The sequence below is a fragment of the Alosa sapidissima genome, chromosome 5 (genome assembly GCF_018492685.1).
Source record: "Alosa sapidissima isolate fAloSap1 chromosome 5, fAloSap1.pri, whole genome shotgun sequence".
Classification (NCBI taxonomy): Eukaryota; Metazoa; Chordata; class Actinopteri; order Clupeiformes; family Clupeidae; genus Alosa; species Alosa sapidissima.
Genome location: NC_055961.1, coordinates 1,944,298 through 1,959,471, shown reverse-complemented (window position 1 = coordinate 1,959,471; position 15,174 = coordinate 1,944,298). Strand labels below are relative to the sequence as shown.

Genomic DNA, 15,174 nt, shown 5'->3' with positions numbered 1-15,174 from the left:
AGTGGGTACAGTGGAGCTCCATATGGGGGGCCTATGGGGTGAAGGAGGTTTAGTGGGGCTCCATATGGGGGGCCTATGGGGTGAAGGAGGTTTAGTGGGGCTCCATATGGGGTGAAGGAGGTTTAGTGGGGCTCCATATGGGGGGCCTATGGGGTGAGGGAGGTTTAGTGGGGCTCCATATGGGGTGAAGGAGGTTTAGTGGGGCTCCATATAGGGGGCCTATGGGGTGAGGGAGATTTAGTGGGGCTCCATATGGGGTGAAGGAGGTTTAGTGGGGCTCCATATGGGGGGCTTATGGGGTGAGGGAGGTTTAGTGGAGCTCCATATGGGGTGAGGGAGGTTTAGTGGAGCTCCATATGGGCCTATGGGGTGAGGGAGGTTTAGTGGGGCTCCATATGGGGTGAGGGAGGTTTAGTGGAGCTCCATATGGGGTGAGGGAGGTTTAGTGGAGCTCCATATGGGCCTATGGGGTGAAGGAGGTTTAGTGGGGCTCCATATGGGGTGAGGGAGGTTTAGTGGGGCTCCATATGGGGTGAAGGAGGTTTAGTGGGGCTCCATATGGGGGGCCTATGGGGTGAAGGAGGTTTAGTGGGGCTCCATATGGGGTGAAGGAGGTTTAGTGGGGCTCCATATGGGGGGCCTATGGGGTGAGGGAGGTTTAGTGGGGCTCCATATGGGGTGAAGGAGGTTTAGTGGGGCTCCATATGGGGGGCCTATGGGGTGAGGGAGGTTTAGTGGGGCTCCATATGGGGGGCTTATGGGGTGAGGGAGGTTTAGTGGAGCTCCATATGGGGTGAGGGAGGTTTAGTGGGGCTCCATATGGGCCTATGGGGTGAGGGAGGTGTACGTTCCCGTTGGCCAGTGTTAATGGGCTTGAGTGATCCTCAGTGGCCCCTCTTCATCTCTTCTCCTCTTCTCTTCTTCTCCTCTTCCCTTCTTCTCCTCTTCTCCTCTTCCCTTCTTCTCTTCTCCTCTTCTCCTCTTCCCCTCTTCTCCTCTTCCCCTCTTCCCTTCTTCTCCTCTCCTCCTCTTCTCTTCATCTCTTCTCCTCCTCTTCATCTCTTCTCCTCCTCTTCTTCTCTTCATCTCTTCTCCTCTTCTCCTCTTCTCTTCTTCCCCTCTTCATCTCTTCTCCTCTTCCCCTCTTCTCCTCTTCTCTTCATCTCTTCTCCTCCTCTTCATCTCTTCTTCTTCTCTTCATCTCTTCTCCTCTTCTCCTCTTCCCTTCTTCATCTCTTCTCCTCTTCTCCTCTTCTCTTCTTCCCTTCTTCATCTCTTCATCTCTTCTCCTCTTCTCCTCTTCTCTTCATCTCTTCTCCTCCTCTTCATCTCTTCTCCTCCTCTTCTTCTCTTCATCTCTTCTCCTCTTCTCCTCTTCATCTCTTCTCCTCCTCTTCATCTCTTCTCCTCCTCTTCTTCTCTTCATCTCTTCTCCTCTTCTCTTCTTCCCTTCTTCATCTCTTCTCCTCTTCTCTTCTTCCCTTCTTCATCTCTTCCCCTCTTCTCCTCTTCTCCTCTTCTCCTCTTCTCTTCTTCCCTTCTTCATCTCTTCTCCTCTTCTCTTCTTCCCTTCTTCATCTCTTCCCCTCTTCTCCTCTTCTCCTCTTCTCTTCTTCCCTTCTTCATCTCTTCTCCTCTTCTCTTCTTCCCTTCTTCCCCTCTTCTCCTCTTCTCTTCTTCCCTTCTTCATCTCTTCTCCTCTTCCCCTCTTCTCCTCTTCTCCTCTTCTCCTCAGATGACCAGGTTGGTGAGTCTGGAGGAAGCGTGCTGGTCCCCTGCATGTGTGTGTGTGTGTGTGTGTGAGTACACTACAGTGATGGGCGGTGTGTGTGTGTGTGTGTGTGTCCACTGCAGCGGATATTGTGGACGAGTCTGGAGGAAGCGTGCTGGTCCCCTGCGTGTGTGTGTGTGTGTGTGTGTGTAAGTACACTACAGTGATGGGCAGTGTGTGTGTGTGTGTCCACTGCAGCGGATATTGTGGACGAGTCTGGAGGAAGCGTGCTGGTGCCCTGTGTGGCTCCAAAGGACTTCACGCTCCAGAACTTCACGCTCTCCTGGACCTTCAGTCCCAGCAGTGACCCCAGTGTTGACCCCAGCGCTCTCCTGACCTACGACAGTCGCACGCGGCAGACCAGCATGCCCTCGGAGGGCGTGGAGCTGGACCAGGAGCAGGTGCTGCTGGGAAACGGATCCCTCCGCCTACTGAGTCCAGAGAGCGCGGAGAACACGGGTCACTACACCTGCACCTTCTCCGCCCTCCAGACCAGACACCTGGTCCAGACCTGGGTCAACATCACCGACAGGAGTGCAGGTACACTGGAGAGATCAACCCACGACTCATGAGACCAACACACATCTTATGAGATCAACACACGCCTTATGAGATCAACACGAGCCTTATGAGATCAACACACGTCTCATGAGATCAACACACGTCTCATGAGATCAACACAAGCCTTATGAGATCAACACACACCTTATGAGATCAACACGAGCCTCATCCTCTACAAACACCAAACTAGAGAGCCCCACAAAAGCACTCTTTTACTTATTTTATCACTTTGCAAAAACAAATGCTGGGTTTCCGTATTTCCAATTGGTTAAATCTATTTCTAGACCAACTCCGGTACTCAGTTTTTGGAATACAAATTCTGTTACAACATCCATAGTTTAGGGCAGGGGTATTCAATTAATCTTCAGCGAGGTCCAGTTACGGAAAATTTCATCAACCAAAGGTCCGGAGCATCATAATGTTTAACGCGCGTGTTTAGGCTATGTATATATGTATGCATGTATGTATGTATGTGTGTGTGTATATATATATATATATATATATATATATATATATATATATAATAGGATGGATGGATGGAGCCTAGTTGTAGGCCTAGGCCTAATGTTTAATGTGAAATAAAATAAGTAGCCTAAAAGGCAACATTCGAAATGAGGAGAAATAAGGCAAGATAAGAGTAATTGGGGAGAAAAACTGAGTAGCCTTTTTTAACGTGAACTTAAAAATAAAATTTGAGCTGAGACAAGGATGGATATTCCACAGCTGGTTCCTTGAACCCATTAAACAGCAAGTTTAATTTTATTTTTTTATTTTTTTTATGTTGACCAGAAATCCTGGAAACCCAGGAACATCACGTTGTTGGGCAGTGAATGCATAGCTTAACTAGATTGTGGTGGATCAATCATATTGCCTTCTTAAATCGTAAAATATTCTGTGGTCTCAGTTCACTGTTGAATGGGCCTAGCCTATCCTATGCTTGCTCAAAATATATGCTTAATCTAGTAGAGGTGCTTCAAATTGGCGCTTTTTTTAAAAACTGCCTGTCTCAGAATATGTAGAAGAGGTCCAGGGCAATTCCAGGCAAAACTTTCACATCCATATTTTGGCGTTACGGACGTGACAGTTTTGCGTGGTATTGCCCCCGTATTGTTATATAAAGCTCTGTTCTCGCTGTCTAGCCTTCTCCTCTTTGACCAATCGATGATTTGAAAATAACTTGCTTATCGTTAACTTAGATATCCATCTGATTGTTTCTCGTCCATAGTAGGCTACTTTAATCACTGACTCGACTTTATCAGAATTCACAGATTTCACTGGCTGAGTAGCTTCTGAAGTAAATGCTGTTATCCTAACCAACGAAACATTTAGCGCAGCTTTGAAATCTTACGTGAAAATCTAAATTAGGCTATGGTCCGGGTCGGGATAGGATCACGTCAGGGTCTGGACTCGGACCGCGGTCCGCCATTTGGTGACCCCTGGTTTAGGGGCTAAGTAGCCGTGACCATGTTTTCCCTGAGTGGTCAGTGTGTGTGTGTGTGTGTGTGTGTTGTTGACAGACGAGGACCACCGTGTGTGTAAGAGGTCCTGGTGGGGGACGGCCGCCTCCATCTGTGTGTTTGTTGTCACCATGGCAGCAGGAGTGACCCGCTGCTTCAGGATGGGAGGTGCGTACTGTGCGAACAACCGAGAAAACACATACACACACACACACACACACACACACACAAATTGTGCAGGCTAAGATGAGAAAACACACACAAGGTGTGCAGGCTAAGATGAGAAAACACAAACACACACACACACACACACACACACACAAAGTGTGCAGGCTAAAATGAGAAAACACACACACACACACACACACACACACACACACACACAAGGTGTGCAGGCTAAGATGAGAAAACACGGTGCACATCATAGGTGCGTAATAATCTCATCATAGGTGCGTAATAGGTAAACTCATCATAGGTGCGTAATAGGTAAACTCATCACAGGTGCGTAATAGGTAATCTCATCATAGGTGCGTAATAATCTCATAATAGGTACGTAATAGGTAAACTCATCATAAGTGCGTAATAATCTCATTATAGGTGCGTAATAGGTAATCTCATCATAGGTGCGTAATAGGTAATCTCATGATAGGTGCGTAATAATCTCATCATAGGAGCGTAATAGGTAAACTCATCATAGGTGCGTAATAATCTCATCATAGGTGCGTAATAATCTCATCATAGGTGCGTAATAGGTAAACTCATCATAGGTGCGTAATAGGTAAACTCATCACAGGTGCGTAATAGGTAATCTCATCATAGGTGCGTAATAATCTCATAATAGGTACGTAATAGGTAAACTCATCATAAGTGCGTAATAATCTCATTATAGGTGCGTAATAGGTAAACCTATCATAGGTGCATAATAATAGGTGTGTAATAGGTAAACTCATCATAGGTGCGTAATAATCTTATCATAGGTGCGTAATAGGTAAACTCATCATAGGTGCGTAATAGATAATCTTATCATAGGTGCGTAATAATCTCATTATAGGTGCGTAATAGGTAAACTCATCATAGGTGCATAATAATCTCATTATAGGTGCGTAATAGGTAATCTCATCATAGGTGCGTAATAGGTAATCTCATGATAGGTGCGTAATAATCTCATCATAGGAGCGTAATAGGTAAACTCATCATAGGTGCGTAATAATCTCATCATAGGTGCGTAATAATCTCATCATAGGTGCGTAATAGGTAAACTCATCATAGGTGCGTAATAGGTAATCTCATCATAGTTGCGTAATAATCTCATTATAGGTGCGTAATAGGTAAACTCATCATAGGTGCGTAATAATCTCATCATAGGTGCGTAATAGGTAAACTCATCATAGGTGCGTAATAATCTCATCATAGGTGCGTAATAGGTAATCTCATGATAGGTGCGTAATAATCTCATCATAGGAGTGTAATAGGTAAACTCATCATAGGTGCATAATAGGTAATCTCATCATAGGTGCGTAATAGGTAAACTCATCATAGATGCATAATAATCTCATCATAGGTGCGTAATAGGTAATCTTATCATAGGTGCGTAATAATCTCATTATAGGTGCGTAATAGGTAATCTCATGATAGGTGCGTAATAATCTCATCATAGGAGCGTAATAGGTAAACTCATCATAGGTGCGTAATAGGTAATCTCATCATAGGTGCGTAATAGGTAAACTCATCATAGATGCATAATAATCTCATCATAGGTGTGTAATAGGTAATCTCATCATAGGTGCGTAATAATCTCATCATAGGTGCGTAATAGGTAAACTCATCATAGGTGCGTAATAATCTCGTCATAGGTGCGTAATAGGTAATCTCATCATAGGTGCGTAATAATCTCGTCATAGGTGCGTAATAGGTAAACTCATCATAGGTGCATAATAGGTAAACTCATTATAGGTGCGTAATAGGTAATCTCGTCATAGGTGCGTAATAGTTAACTCATTATAGGTGCGTAATAGATAATCTCATGATAGGTGCTTAATAATCTCATCATAGGTGCGTAATAATCTCATTATAGGTACGTAATAGGTAAACTCATCATAGGTGCGTAATAGGTAATCTCATCATAGGTGCGTAATAATCTCATCATAGGTGCGTAATAGGTAAACTCATTATAGGTGCGTAATAATCTCGTCATAGGTGCGTAATAGGTAAACTCATCATAGGTGCGTAATAGGTAATCTCATTTTAGGTGCGTAATAGGTAAACTCATTATAGGTGCGTAATAGGTAATCTCGTCATAGGTGCGTAATAGTTAACTCATTATAGGTGCGTAATAGATAATCTCATGATAGGTGCTTAATAATCTCATCATAGGTGCTTAATAATCTCATCATAGGTGCGTAATAATCTCATCATAGGTAAGTAATAGGTAAACTCACTCATCATTATCATTTTACATTTCCACCCCCATCTCTACCTAGGATCTTGTTCTCACATATTATATCATCAAATCATCTTTATATTACACTGTCATCATCATCTAATTACATCATGATAAACGTTACATCATAATAATGGTTTATCACTGTCATGTTATTAGTAACAATAGTCTGATAGGACTAGATGCGTTCCTTGAGTGATTTTTTTTATAACAACACAACTCCACAACATTGGCTGGTGATTTTTATGTATGGCTATGTATTGCTACGTATGTCTGGAAAGGTATAATTGAAAACGAAGTGCACAAGACTAGCTCAGAGATTACATCAGAGTTTATCTACATGCTCCAATGACCTGTATCATGGCTTCCACAGGAAGCCCATCAGGACATGCAAACGGAGGCAAGCTGGTGAAGATCAGCATGTCTCAATTAGGTAATGTCATCATTCAAGGCCTTCTATTTTCATTGGATAACCTGAGGAGTGAGCCTGAGTTTCCCTAACCTCTGCAGCTCCTGTTTTGCAGATGTGCCCATGCTGGCTCTCCCTGGCACAGATGCCACTGGGTCGGATGGTTCTGCTCTGAATGACGGAGGCGGTCTCCGACTCCACGCAGCCAGAGCTGACCAACATATCACCCAAGGACACACAGACCGCGGCTCTGGCGACTTCCAGAGACATCCGATCCCTGAGTGTGGCGCTGCAGAAATAGAGCCATCAGGAGGTGATGACCCAGGAGAGTTTCTGAGAGGAAGTGATGTAACAATCCCTCCGGAGTTTGGAACTGATTGGCCAGACCCGCCTGTGCCAGGATGTGATGCCGGAACGCCATGCGCACCAGGAAGTGAGTCAGTTGGGCCAGGTCCAGGGGACAGTGACCCAGCAGTCCCTCAGCACACTGGAGGTGGTGAGTCAACACCACAGGTAACAGGAAATGATGTCACAACACTTCACACAACAGGAAATGATGTGCTAACTCCTGGCATGCCAGGACAGGTGATGGTGATCCACTGCGAAGCAGAAAGAGCTCCGAAAGACCAGACGCAACGACTCAGCTCCGCAAACTCTGACTCATACTTCCTGAAGCTGGCTCTCTTTCCCTCCCGTAAAGACATCATTCCCAACATCCTAGAGGGCGACGACAGCGTCTTCATCGTTCCTGAGCAGTTTCAAATCAACGGGTTCAGGTGATGGATGTAGCAAAACAGCGTTAGGACTTTTGAAAGACACCTGAACAAATTTCCTACAAAATACTTCAAAATAACCAGAAACCATTTGATATTGTATCTGGCACCAAATAACAACGTAATAGTATTCCTGAAGTTCCATCAAGGACATTCATGTGCCAATAACATACCTGCCTATCATATCATCTTAGCCTGTGATCTTGTCATGTCAGCACAACCCCAGAAAATTAACAAGTAGTGTCTTCTCTTTTTCCATGGACGGGACTGGTCACTCAGACTAGTCATTTTGCTGAATGCTCATTCTCAAAGTAAACAAATTCAATTAAATTAATCAATTCAGCTATGTTTCACCAGATTGTATGTATTGCGTAGCATAAGGATTCTTCTGCAGATAAGCATTATTTATGCTAATATTTTTTAGATATGCAATCATTTACAGTAATGTGCAGCCAGACATAGGAATGCCAATCATACAATATTTCAGTAGTTTAGCACAAAGGATTGGCACAAATTCAAACCCAAAACGATCATCAAATCAGTAGGACAATAAGAGTATGTGTAGGAGGGCTTTAGATTCTGGCCAGTTCATCTAATCATCTGCATGTGTTTTATTCTGTTCGTTTTATTTTTATTTATTTCTTTTACAAATACCAGAGATAGAGCAACAATATTGCTCATATCATGTGTTTTACTCCTAGTCATTATGAAGCACTCTGTTATTTCAAACTGCACTTGAAATCCATCATTCATAATCAAAAACATTCATAATAAATATGTCACACAATTGTAGTTTGTAGCAATACAAGTCCCTTAAAATAACCAGATATATATGTGATCAGTATTGCAAATAAGGGACCGTTCGTTATTTATAAACGGGGCCACCGGACGAAAATAGGGGAGGGTCATGTCTTTTTATTCTTTGTTGAGGGGAGGGTCACCTTTGTATTAATGAAAACAGCAAAAAATCAAAGTGGCTTGTTTGATTGTTGATTTCTGTCGTCATATAACGTTCTCTTTCGTTCCATAGCTCTGTCGACATTGAACTATGAAAATAAGGGAGATTTCCCGGGTTTCTCACGCAAAATACGGAAAATGTCAACATCGGTCCCCACGTTGGAAGGGTTGGAGCAACAAAGTAGCCTACTTTATTCACGCCTAACAGCCTATATCCATTTGGTCAACTTTATCCAGCCCTAAAAAAGCTAAATTTAACTTTGGTTTACTTGGAGTTGACCGTATAGCCTAACTTTAAACAGTGTGCATGCTTAACATAAAGCATACTTGTGCTTCATTCATCCACACATCCAGCTCTTCAACGGTTTGACAAGCATTTCTACCAATTGACCTTGTTCCTGCCCATCTCTAGCTTTGCTGTCTCCATCCTTTCTGTTTTTGTTGTTTGCAAAAAATATAGTATTTATTGGTAACCAGCAACAAGTGCAATTTGTTAATCACTGTCATTCTCTATGGCAAGCCGTTCAAGACAAAACGTCTGTCAATATAACACCTCCACGTGTAGATTTTTTACTTCTTCAGGAGTAAAAAATAGACGTCTGAGCGTCAGACGTCAATTTTTTACGTGTGCCACGCGCAAAAACTTTGCGTCTGACGTCAGAGGTAAAAAAAATGACGTCTGGGTGATTTGCTGCAATGCCAGAGCCTTTGTGCCAGAGTAGACACAGCATTGGCTGCTGGAAACAGGAAATGCAGCCGCTATAGTTGCAGCAGAAGAAACAAGATGCCAGAGCAATGTGCAGCATATTCCTGCTCAAATCGGCAGACCATCGCAAACAGGGCTCAGGGGATTACTTTTCACAAGTAAGATTTAACATTATCGTACTATTGGTTGTATTTTGTAAATGCAATATTACCAGAGAGTTGAAAAGGAGCAAGGATCTTTGTTATTGTATGTAAATCGTAGCCAGCTAGCTAGGCTACTTGCTAGGTGTTCAGGTGTTCACCCGGCTATGAACTGAGACTTGATGAGTCATATTCCATAACACTGACTTACATTACAACTGACACAAGAATGCTATTGTAGAAATGAATCAAATATTACTAATATAACATTGGCCGGCGAATTTTACACAAGTGGCACATACTGTAGCCTATTATCGGGCAGTTGCTACTTGTAGCTTAGCTAGTAATAAGTGTGTTGGTGGTAGCTTCACTATTTCCTGAATAAAGTAACTTTTTAATAGCTTAACTTCTTTATATGAAGTAGCTTGGCCAAACAAGCTACACTTTTGTCATGTGAAATTAGTACAATTTAAAGAAGCTTCCTATGTAGTGAACTAGCCTACTGCTGTGTTTGTGTTACTAAGCTTGCTACATTTGACTGGGGTGGTAGTTTTGTGTAGTGAAGTTTTATTTATGGCAGAGTAACTGATAGTTTAGTTAACTACAATTCCCAAGTAGCTTGCCCAACACTGTATTATTCAATTATGTAATTTACTCTAACAAAAATAAGATTCATCTCAAATCCCTTTTTATTCATTTATTTATTTTATATCTCCCCAGAACAACTGCCTTGCTCAAGGACTACCACGAATGATCTGAACAGTCTCCTCACACCCCTGGAACTGAGGAAGGTGTAGCTCTACATTGCATTACTGCAGGGCATCTGCTAGACTGTGACTGAATATTTGATTTATGAGCTCCACCTTCATCACCTTTTTGGTATGGCAACTGCTCTGCCCATGACCGGAAAGCACTGCAGAGGGTGTGAAAACTGCCCAACGCATCACCGGTTCCTCACTCCCCTCCATCGAGGCCATCCAGGGCAAGCGATGCTTGCGTAAGGCGCGCAGCATCATCAAAGACTGTTCTCACCCCAACCACAGACTGTTCACCCCACTACCCTCAGGGAGGCGTTACAGGTCTCTCTGCACCCGTAACCACGTAGCCTACTTGGAATAGCCTACCCCTCAGGTGTCTGAATGGCTGATCTCATTTAAATGTTTATGGAACCTTTCTGTATAAGTATATATACACTCTTTTGATCCCGTGAGGGAAATTTGGTCTCTGCATTTATCCAAATCTGTGAATCAGTGAAACACACACAGCACACAGTGAGGTGAAGCACACACTAACGGTACCGATCCACTTGCACGACACTTCATTTTGTCGTGTCGCATAGATGTCGCGCTGCCTCCCCACGTTCAGTCGTATGTGGGCGTTTTGTTTAAAATGTCAGTTACCAGCTCATACTCAGTTCGTTTTAACGTATCTTAAGTGCTTTTCCACAAATGGACCACAATTTTAGGCATGTACTTAACAGTATACAACACATTAATAGCCTAAACAAACTATGCAAGCCATTTGGAAATCTTGTTTTATTTAAACTACTCAATGCAATCTCAAATCCTCACCAGAAACACCAACAGTCAATATATTCATCCAAATCCTAGTTTCGTTTGTGACTACTAGGTGGTCGTGGAAGAGATCGTTAAAACATTATTTGTCTTGTAAGCGGAACCAAAGTTTCACATGCACCGTTGTGGTAGAACAAAGGACCTACAACCTCGTCCTTTCATTGGAGAGTCGCCTCGCGTTCAACGGATTCATTTGCATAAAGATGGGCTTCGTCCAGCTTTTTGACGCGCGACATATTTTCAAATGCAGCGCTGCCTTCCCGGAATGCTTTGCGGGTACGTTAAAGTCGCTTGACGTCACCCATAGGACTAGAGTGGAATGCGACACGACAAAATGAAGTGTCGTGCAAGTGGATCGGTACCGTAACCCCGAGCAGTGAGCTGCCTGCTACAGCAGCGTTCGGGGAGCAGTAAGGGGGTCAGGTGCCTTGCTCAAGGGCACTTCAGCCGTGGATGTGGGCATGGGAGAGCAGTGAGGGGGTTAGGTGCCTTGCTCAAGGGCACTTCAGCCGTGGATGTGGGCATGAGAGAGCAGTGAGGGGTCAGGTGCCTTGCTCAAGGGCACTTCAGCCGTGGATGTGGGCATGGGAGAGCAGTGAGGGGTTAGGTGCCTTGCTCAAGGGCACTTCAGCCGTGGATGTGGGCATAGGAGAGCAGTGAGGGGTTAGGTGCCTTGCTCAAGGGCACTTCAGCCGTGGATGTGGGCATGAGAGAGCAGTGAGGGGTTAGGTGCCTTGCTCAAGGGCACTTCAGCCGTGGATGTGGGCATGGGAGAGCAGTGCTCAACCGCTTCCCTTGCCCACATTTTTGCCCACATACCCACTGGTTTGATACAAGTTTTAATGAGTTAAATGTAGTTGTAATTCCATACACATTTTCAAGTGTTTTCATATTTAAGTGGCATCAAAAATAAAGTTTGATAAACAGACATTGGTTTGGAATAAGTAAAGGAAATGGTGTAACTGGGTTCAATATCTGTTAGAAAAGTTCCATAAACATTGAAAAGTGCAAGTTTGTAGGTTTGTTTCTGATTGTTAAAAAAACAGACATTGATTTTTGGCATAAGTAAATGTAACAGTTCATTAATACAAGACAAAAAGGCCAGCATGTGTTATTCACAGTTTAAAGGTTCCAGCCCCAATGAAGAGATCAAATAAAGAGGAATTAAGAAACATTTTAAAAACGGCTGAGATCAGCCCCGTTCAATGCAATCAGTAAAGAATCTGGGAGTGTCTTCACAGGCTCAGTGAGACAGAGGTTACTGTCATGCTGGTGACAGTACAAGCACAACTGGTGCATGTAATTTTGTATGTTCCCAGTCCACCTTGCTAAAATTGCTTAGATACACTTAGACTGAGAACAAAAGTGCTACAGACAGCAGGTGGCAGTACATAATGAAACTGGGTAAACTCCATAAAAGAGGACCGAGTCATCCAGACAGTGGGAAAATGGGAGACAGAATGGCGAATGCAGGTGATTAGATTAGATTTGATTAGATTCAACTTTATGGTCATTGTGCAGAGTCCAAGTACAGAGACAACAAAATGCAGTTTGTGTCTAACCAGAAGTGCAAAAAAGAAGAAAAGTGCAATGTGATATACAAAGTAGTTGGTGCATAGACAGACAAAAGATATAGTGCAGTGTAGACAGTGTACAGTTGTTTTCAGAAGGTGGTTTAGAGTAGTATAAATTAAATATAAGTATGTGCAGTGTATTAGCAGTAACCTTAGAAGAGCAGAATAAATATGGCCATGTAAGATAAACAACATGTACAGATATGTGCAATGTAGTGGCAGTATCATTATAGTAGTAGTAAGAAAAATATTAGATATATGCAGTGTATTATGCAGTGAATATATTACAGACAAACTGAATAAATATGGATATTTAGTGTAAACCATATAAACAGATATGTACAGTATGTACAGCTATGTGCAGTGTGGTAACAGTACCATTGTAGGTAGACTGTTCAGGTCATTCGTGGTAGTCCTTGAGCAAGGCAGTTGTTCTGGGGAGATATAAAATAAATAAATGAATAAAAAGGGATTTGAGATGCATCTTATTTTTGTTAGAGTGAATTACATGTGAATAATACAGTGTTGGGCAAGCTACTTGGGAATTGTAGTTAGCTAAACTATCAGTATCTTGAATTTCCACTTGAGGATCAATAAAGTATCTATCTATCTATCTCTATCTATCTATTAGTAATATTTGATTCATTTCTACAATAGCATTCTTGTGTCAGTTGTAATGTAAGTCAGTGTTATGGAATATGACTCATCAAGTCTCAGTTCATAGCCGGGTGAACACCTGAACACCTAGCAAGTAGCCTAGCTAGCTGGCTACGATTTACATACAATAACAATAATTGCTCCTTTTCAACTCTCTGGTAATATTGCATTCATAAAATACAACCAATAGTACGATAATGTTAAATCTTACTTGTGAAAAGTAATCCCCCGAGCCCTGTTTGCGATGGTCTGCCGATTTGAGCAGGAATATGCTGCACATTGCTCTGGCATCTTGTTTCTTCTGCTGCAACTATAGCAGCTGCATTTCCTGTTTCCAGCAGCCAATGCTGTGTCTACTCTGGCACAAAGGCTCTGGCATTGCAGCAAATCACCCAGACGTCATTTTTTTACCTCTGACGTCAGACGCAAAGTTTTTGCGCGCGTGGCACATGTAAAAATTTGACGTCTGACGCTCAGACGTCTATTTTTTACTCCTGAAGAAGTAAAAAATCTACACGTGGAGGCGTTATTTTGACAGACGTTTTGTCTTGAACGGCTTGCCATAATTCTCTCTCCTGCCAACAAAATGTGTTACGTTCCAAGTAGCAGTGCGTAATTCTGCTTCATAAAGTTGAACAAATACATTTGGTCATATAAATAGCCAGTTTATGGTCTACAGTGTAGAGTTGGTAAGTTATAGTAGGCCAACTTGGAGTGAATATACAGGGGGAATTCTTTGTCTACTCGTAGCTGAGTAGCCTGACAGGTGCACACGTAGACATAGCCTACGGCCGAACACTGCAAGCGCCAATGAATCGTGCTCTCACGACAACCACGTCGTTAACTTAAATAGGCCTAGGTTAACATCACTCTGAGTTCGCATTCAAGCAAGCAAAACGATTATTTGAATACATCTGTTTCACTGGAAGGGCAAGGGGTAACAACAGGACAACACAGAGACAGGCCAGAATGCAGGACTAATATTATGAGAGTATTACAGTAATATGGGATATTACGGGAAAATATTACAACGGCAAGACAGCGGGGAAAAGTTAAAATGATAAACCCGGAAAAAGTTGGCATGTTAGGTATTTTTCGGTCCCTGTGATTATTTGTGAAATTGTGCAAACGGCCTTTTCAAGTCATTTGAGAAGGAAGCTCCCAAATTGACGCTCGTCTGAGAAATTGAGTTTTGGATAATGTTCAGCTTCGGCAGCTTTACAATGACTGAGGAAGCCTAGAGACGAGTCCATAGCAACAAGTTCATGTGTTGAATTTGTTATTACCAAGTGTGCTTTGTTGAGTGGTCTCAATGTTTTATTGTTTTATTTCATGTGAATACTTACTGGAGGAGTAACTTTTCAAGTAGGCTAATGCAGTTGCAGAAAGTGTGCATTTAGTTTCCATGCTTATTGTGTTTCCACAACAATGTTAGTGAGTAAATCTACTGAAATGGCCACCATCTTGGTGAAGTGTGATGTGTAAGATCAGAAAGTAGAGGTAGATTTTAGGACGGTAGCTTAAGTTGATGTGTTTTCATAGCGCTTAAAAGCGCGGGCGGAAGGTAGCGACAATTGGCCGGGGAGGGTCATGTCTTTTTTGAAAATGTCGCTGGAGGGTCGTTGAAAATCATCTTGTAGGCAGGGGAGGGTCATACAACTTTTAATTGAAGCACTCAAAATCCCTCCGGTGGCCCCGTTTATAAATAACGAACAGTCCCTAACCAGATATATATATGTGATCAGTATTGCACCAATACACGACCACACACCACCTTATGAGCCAGAAAACAGCAAAGAGAGAAAATACATTAGTTACACTCATTTATTAGCTCATCTCTGGATGCTCTCTTCAGTCTGTCAAGGTCAAGTGCAGCCTCATTTGGTCTGTCAAGGTCAAGTGCAGCCTCATTTGGTCTGTCAAGGTCAAGTGCCACCTCATTTGCTCTGTCAAGGTCAAGTGCAGTCTTATTTGGTCTGTCAAGGTCAAATTCAGCCATATATTTTCCCAGCTGGTGCCATTGGCAGGTCTGTCTGCCAAATAAATACATACTGCAGGTTCTGAGTTCTGAGTCTGCAGCGCGGGGTCTGGTCACGGTTCTGAGTTCTAAGTCTGCAGCGCTGGGTCTGGTCACGGTTCTGAGTTCTGAGTCTGC

The 15,174-nt window shown here is 42.9% G+C and overlaps 1 protein-coding gene across 1 annotated transcript in view; it reads left to right on the top strand.

Moving 5' to 3' along the window:
* Positions 1–7,418, top strand: part of LOC121708937 — a 26,492-nt gene extending 19,074 nt beyond the window's left edge. The window contains exons 4-7 of the mRNA XM_042091898.1: positions 1,970–2,311; positions 3,850–3,957; positions 6,603–6,662; positions 6,754–7,418. Coding sequence (XP_041947832.1) covers positions 1,970–2,311; positions 3,850–3,957; positions 6,603–6,662; positions 6,754–7,418 — 1,175 coding nt within the window. The remainder of the gene's footprint in view (positions 1–1,969; positions 2,312–3,849; positions 3,958–6,602; positions 6,663–6,753) is intronic.
* Positions 7,419–15,174: the final 7,756 nt, after the last annotated feature.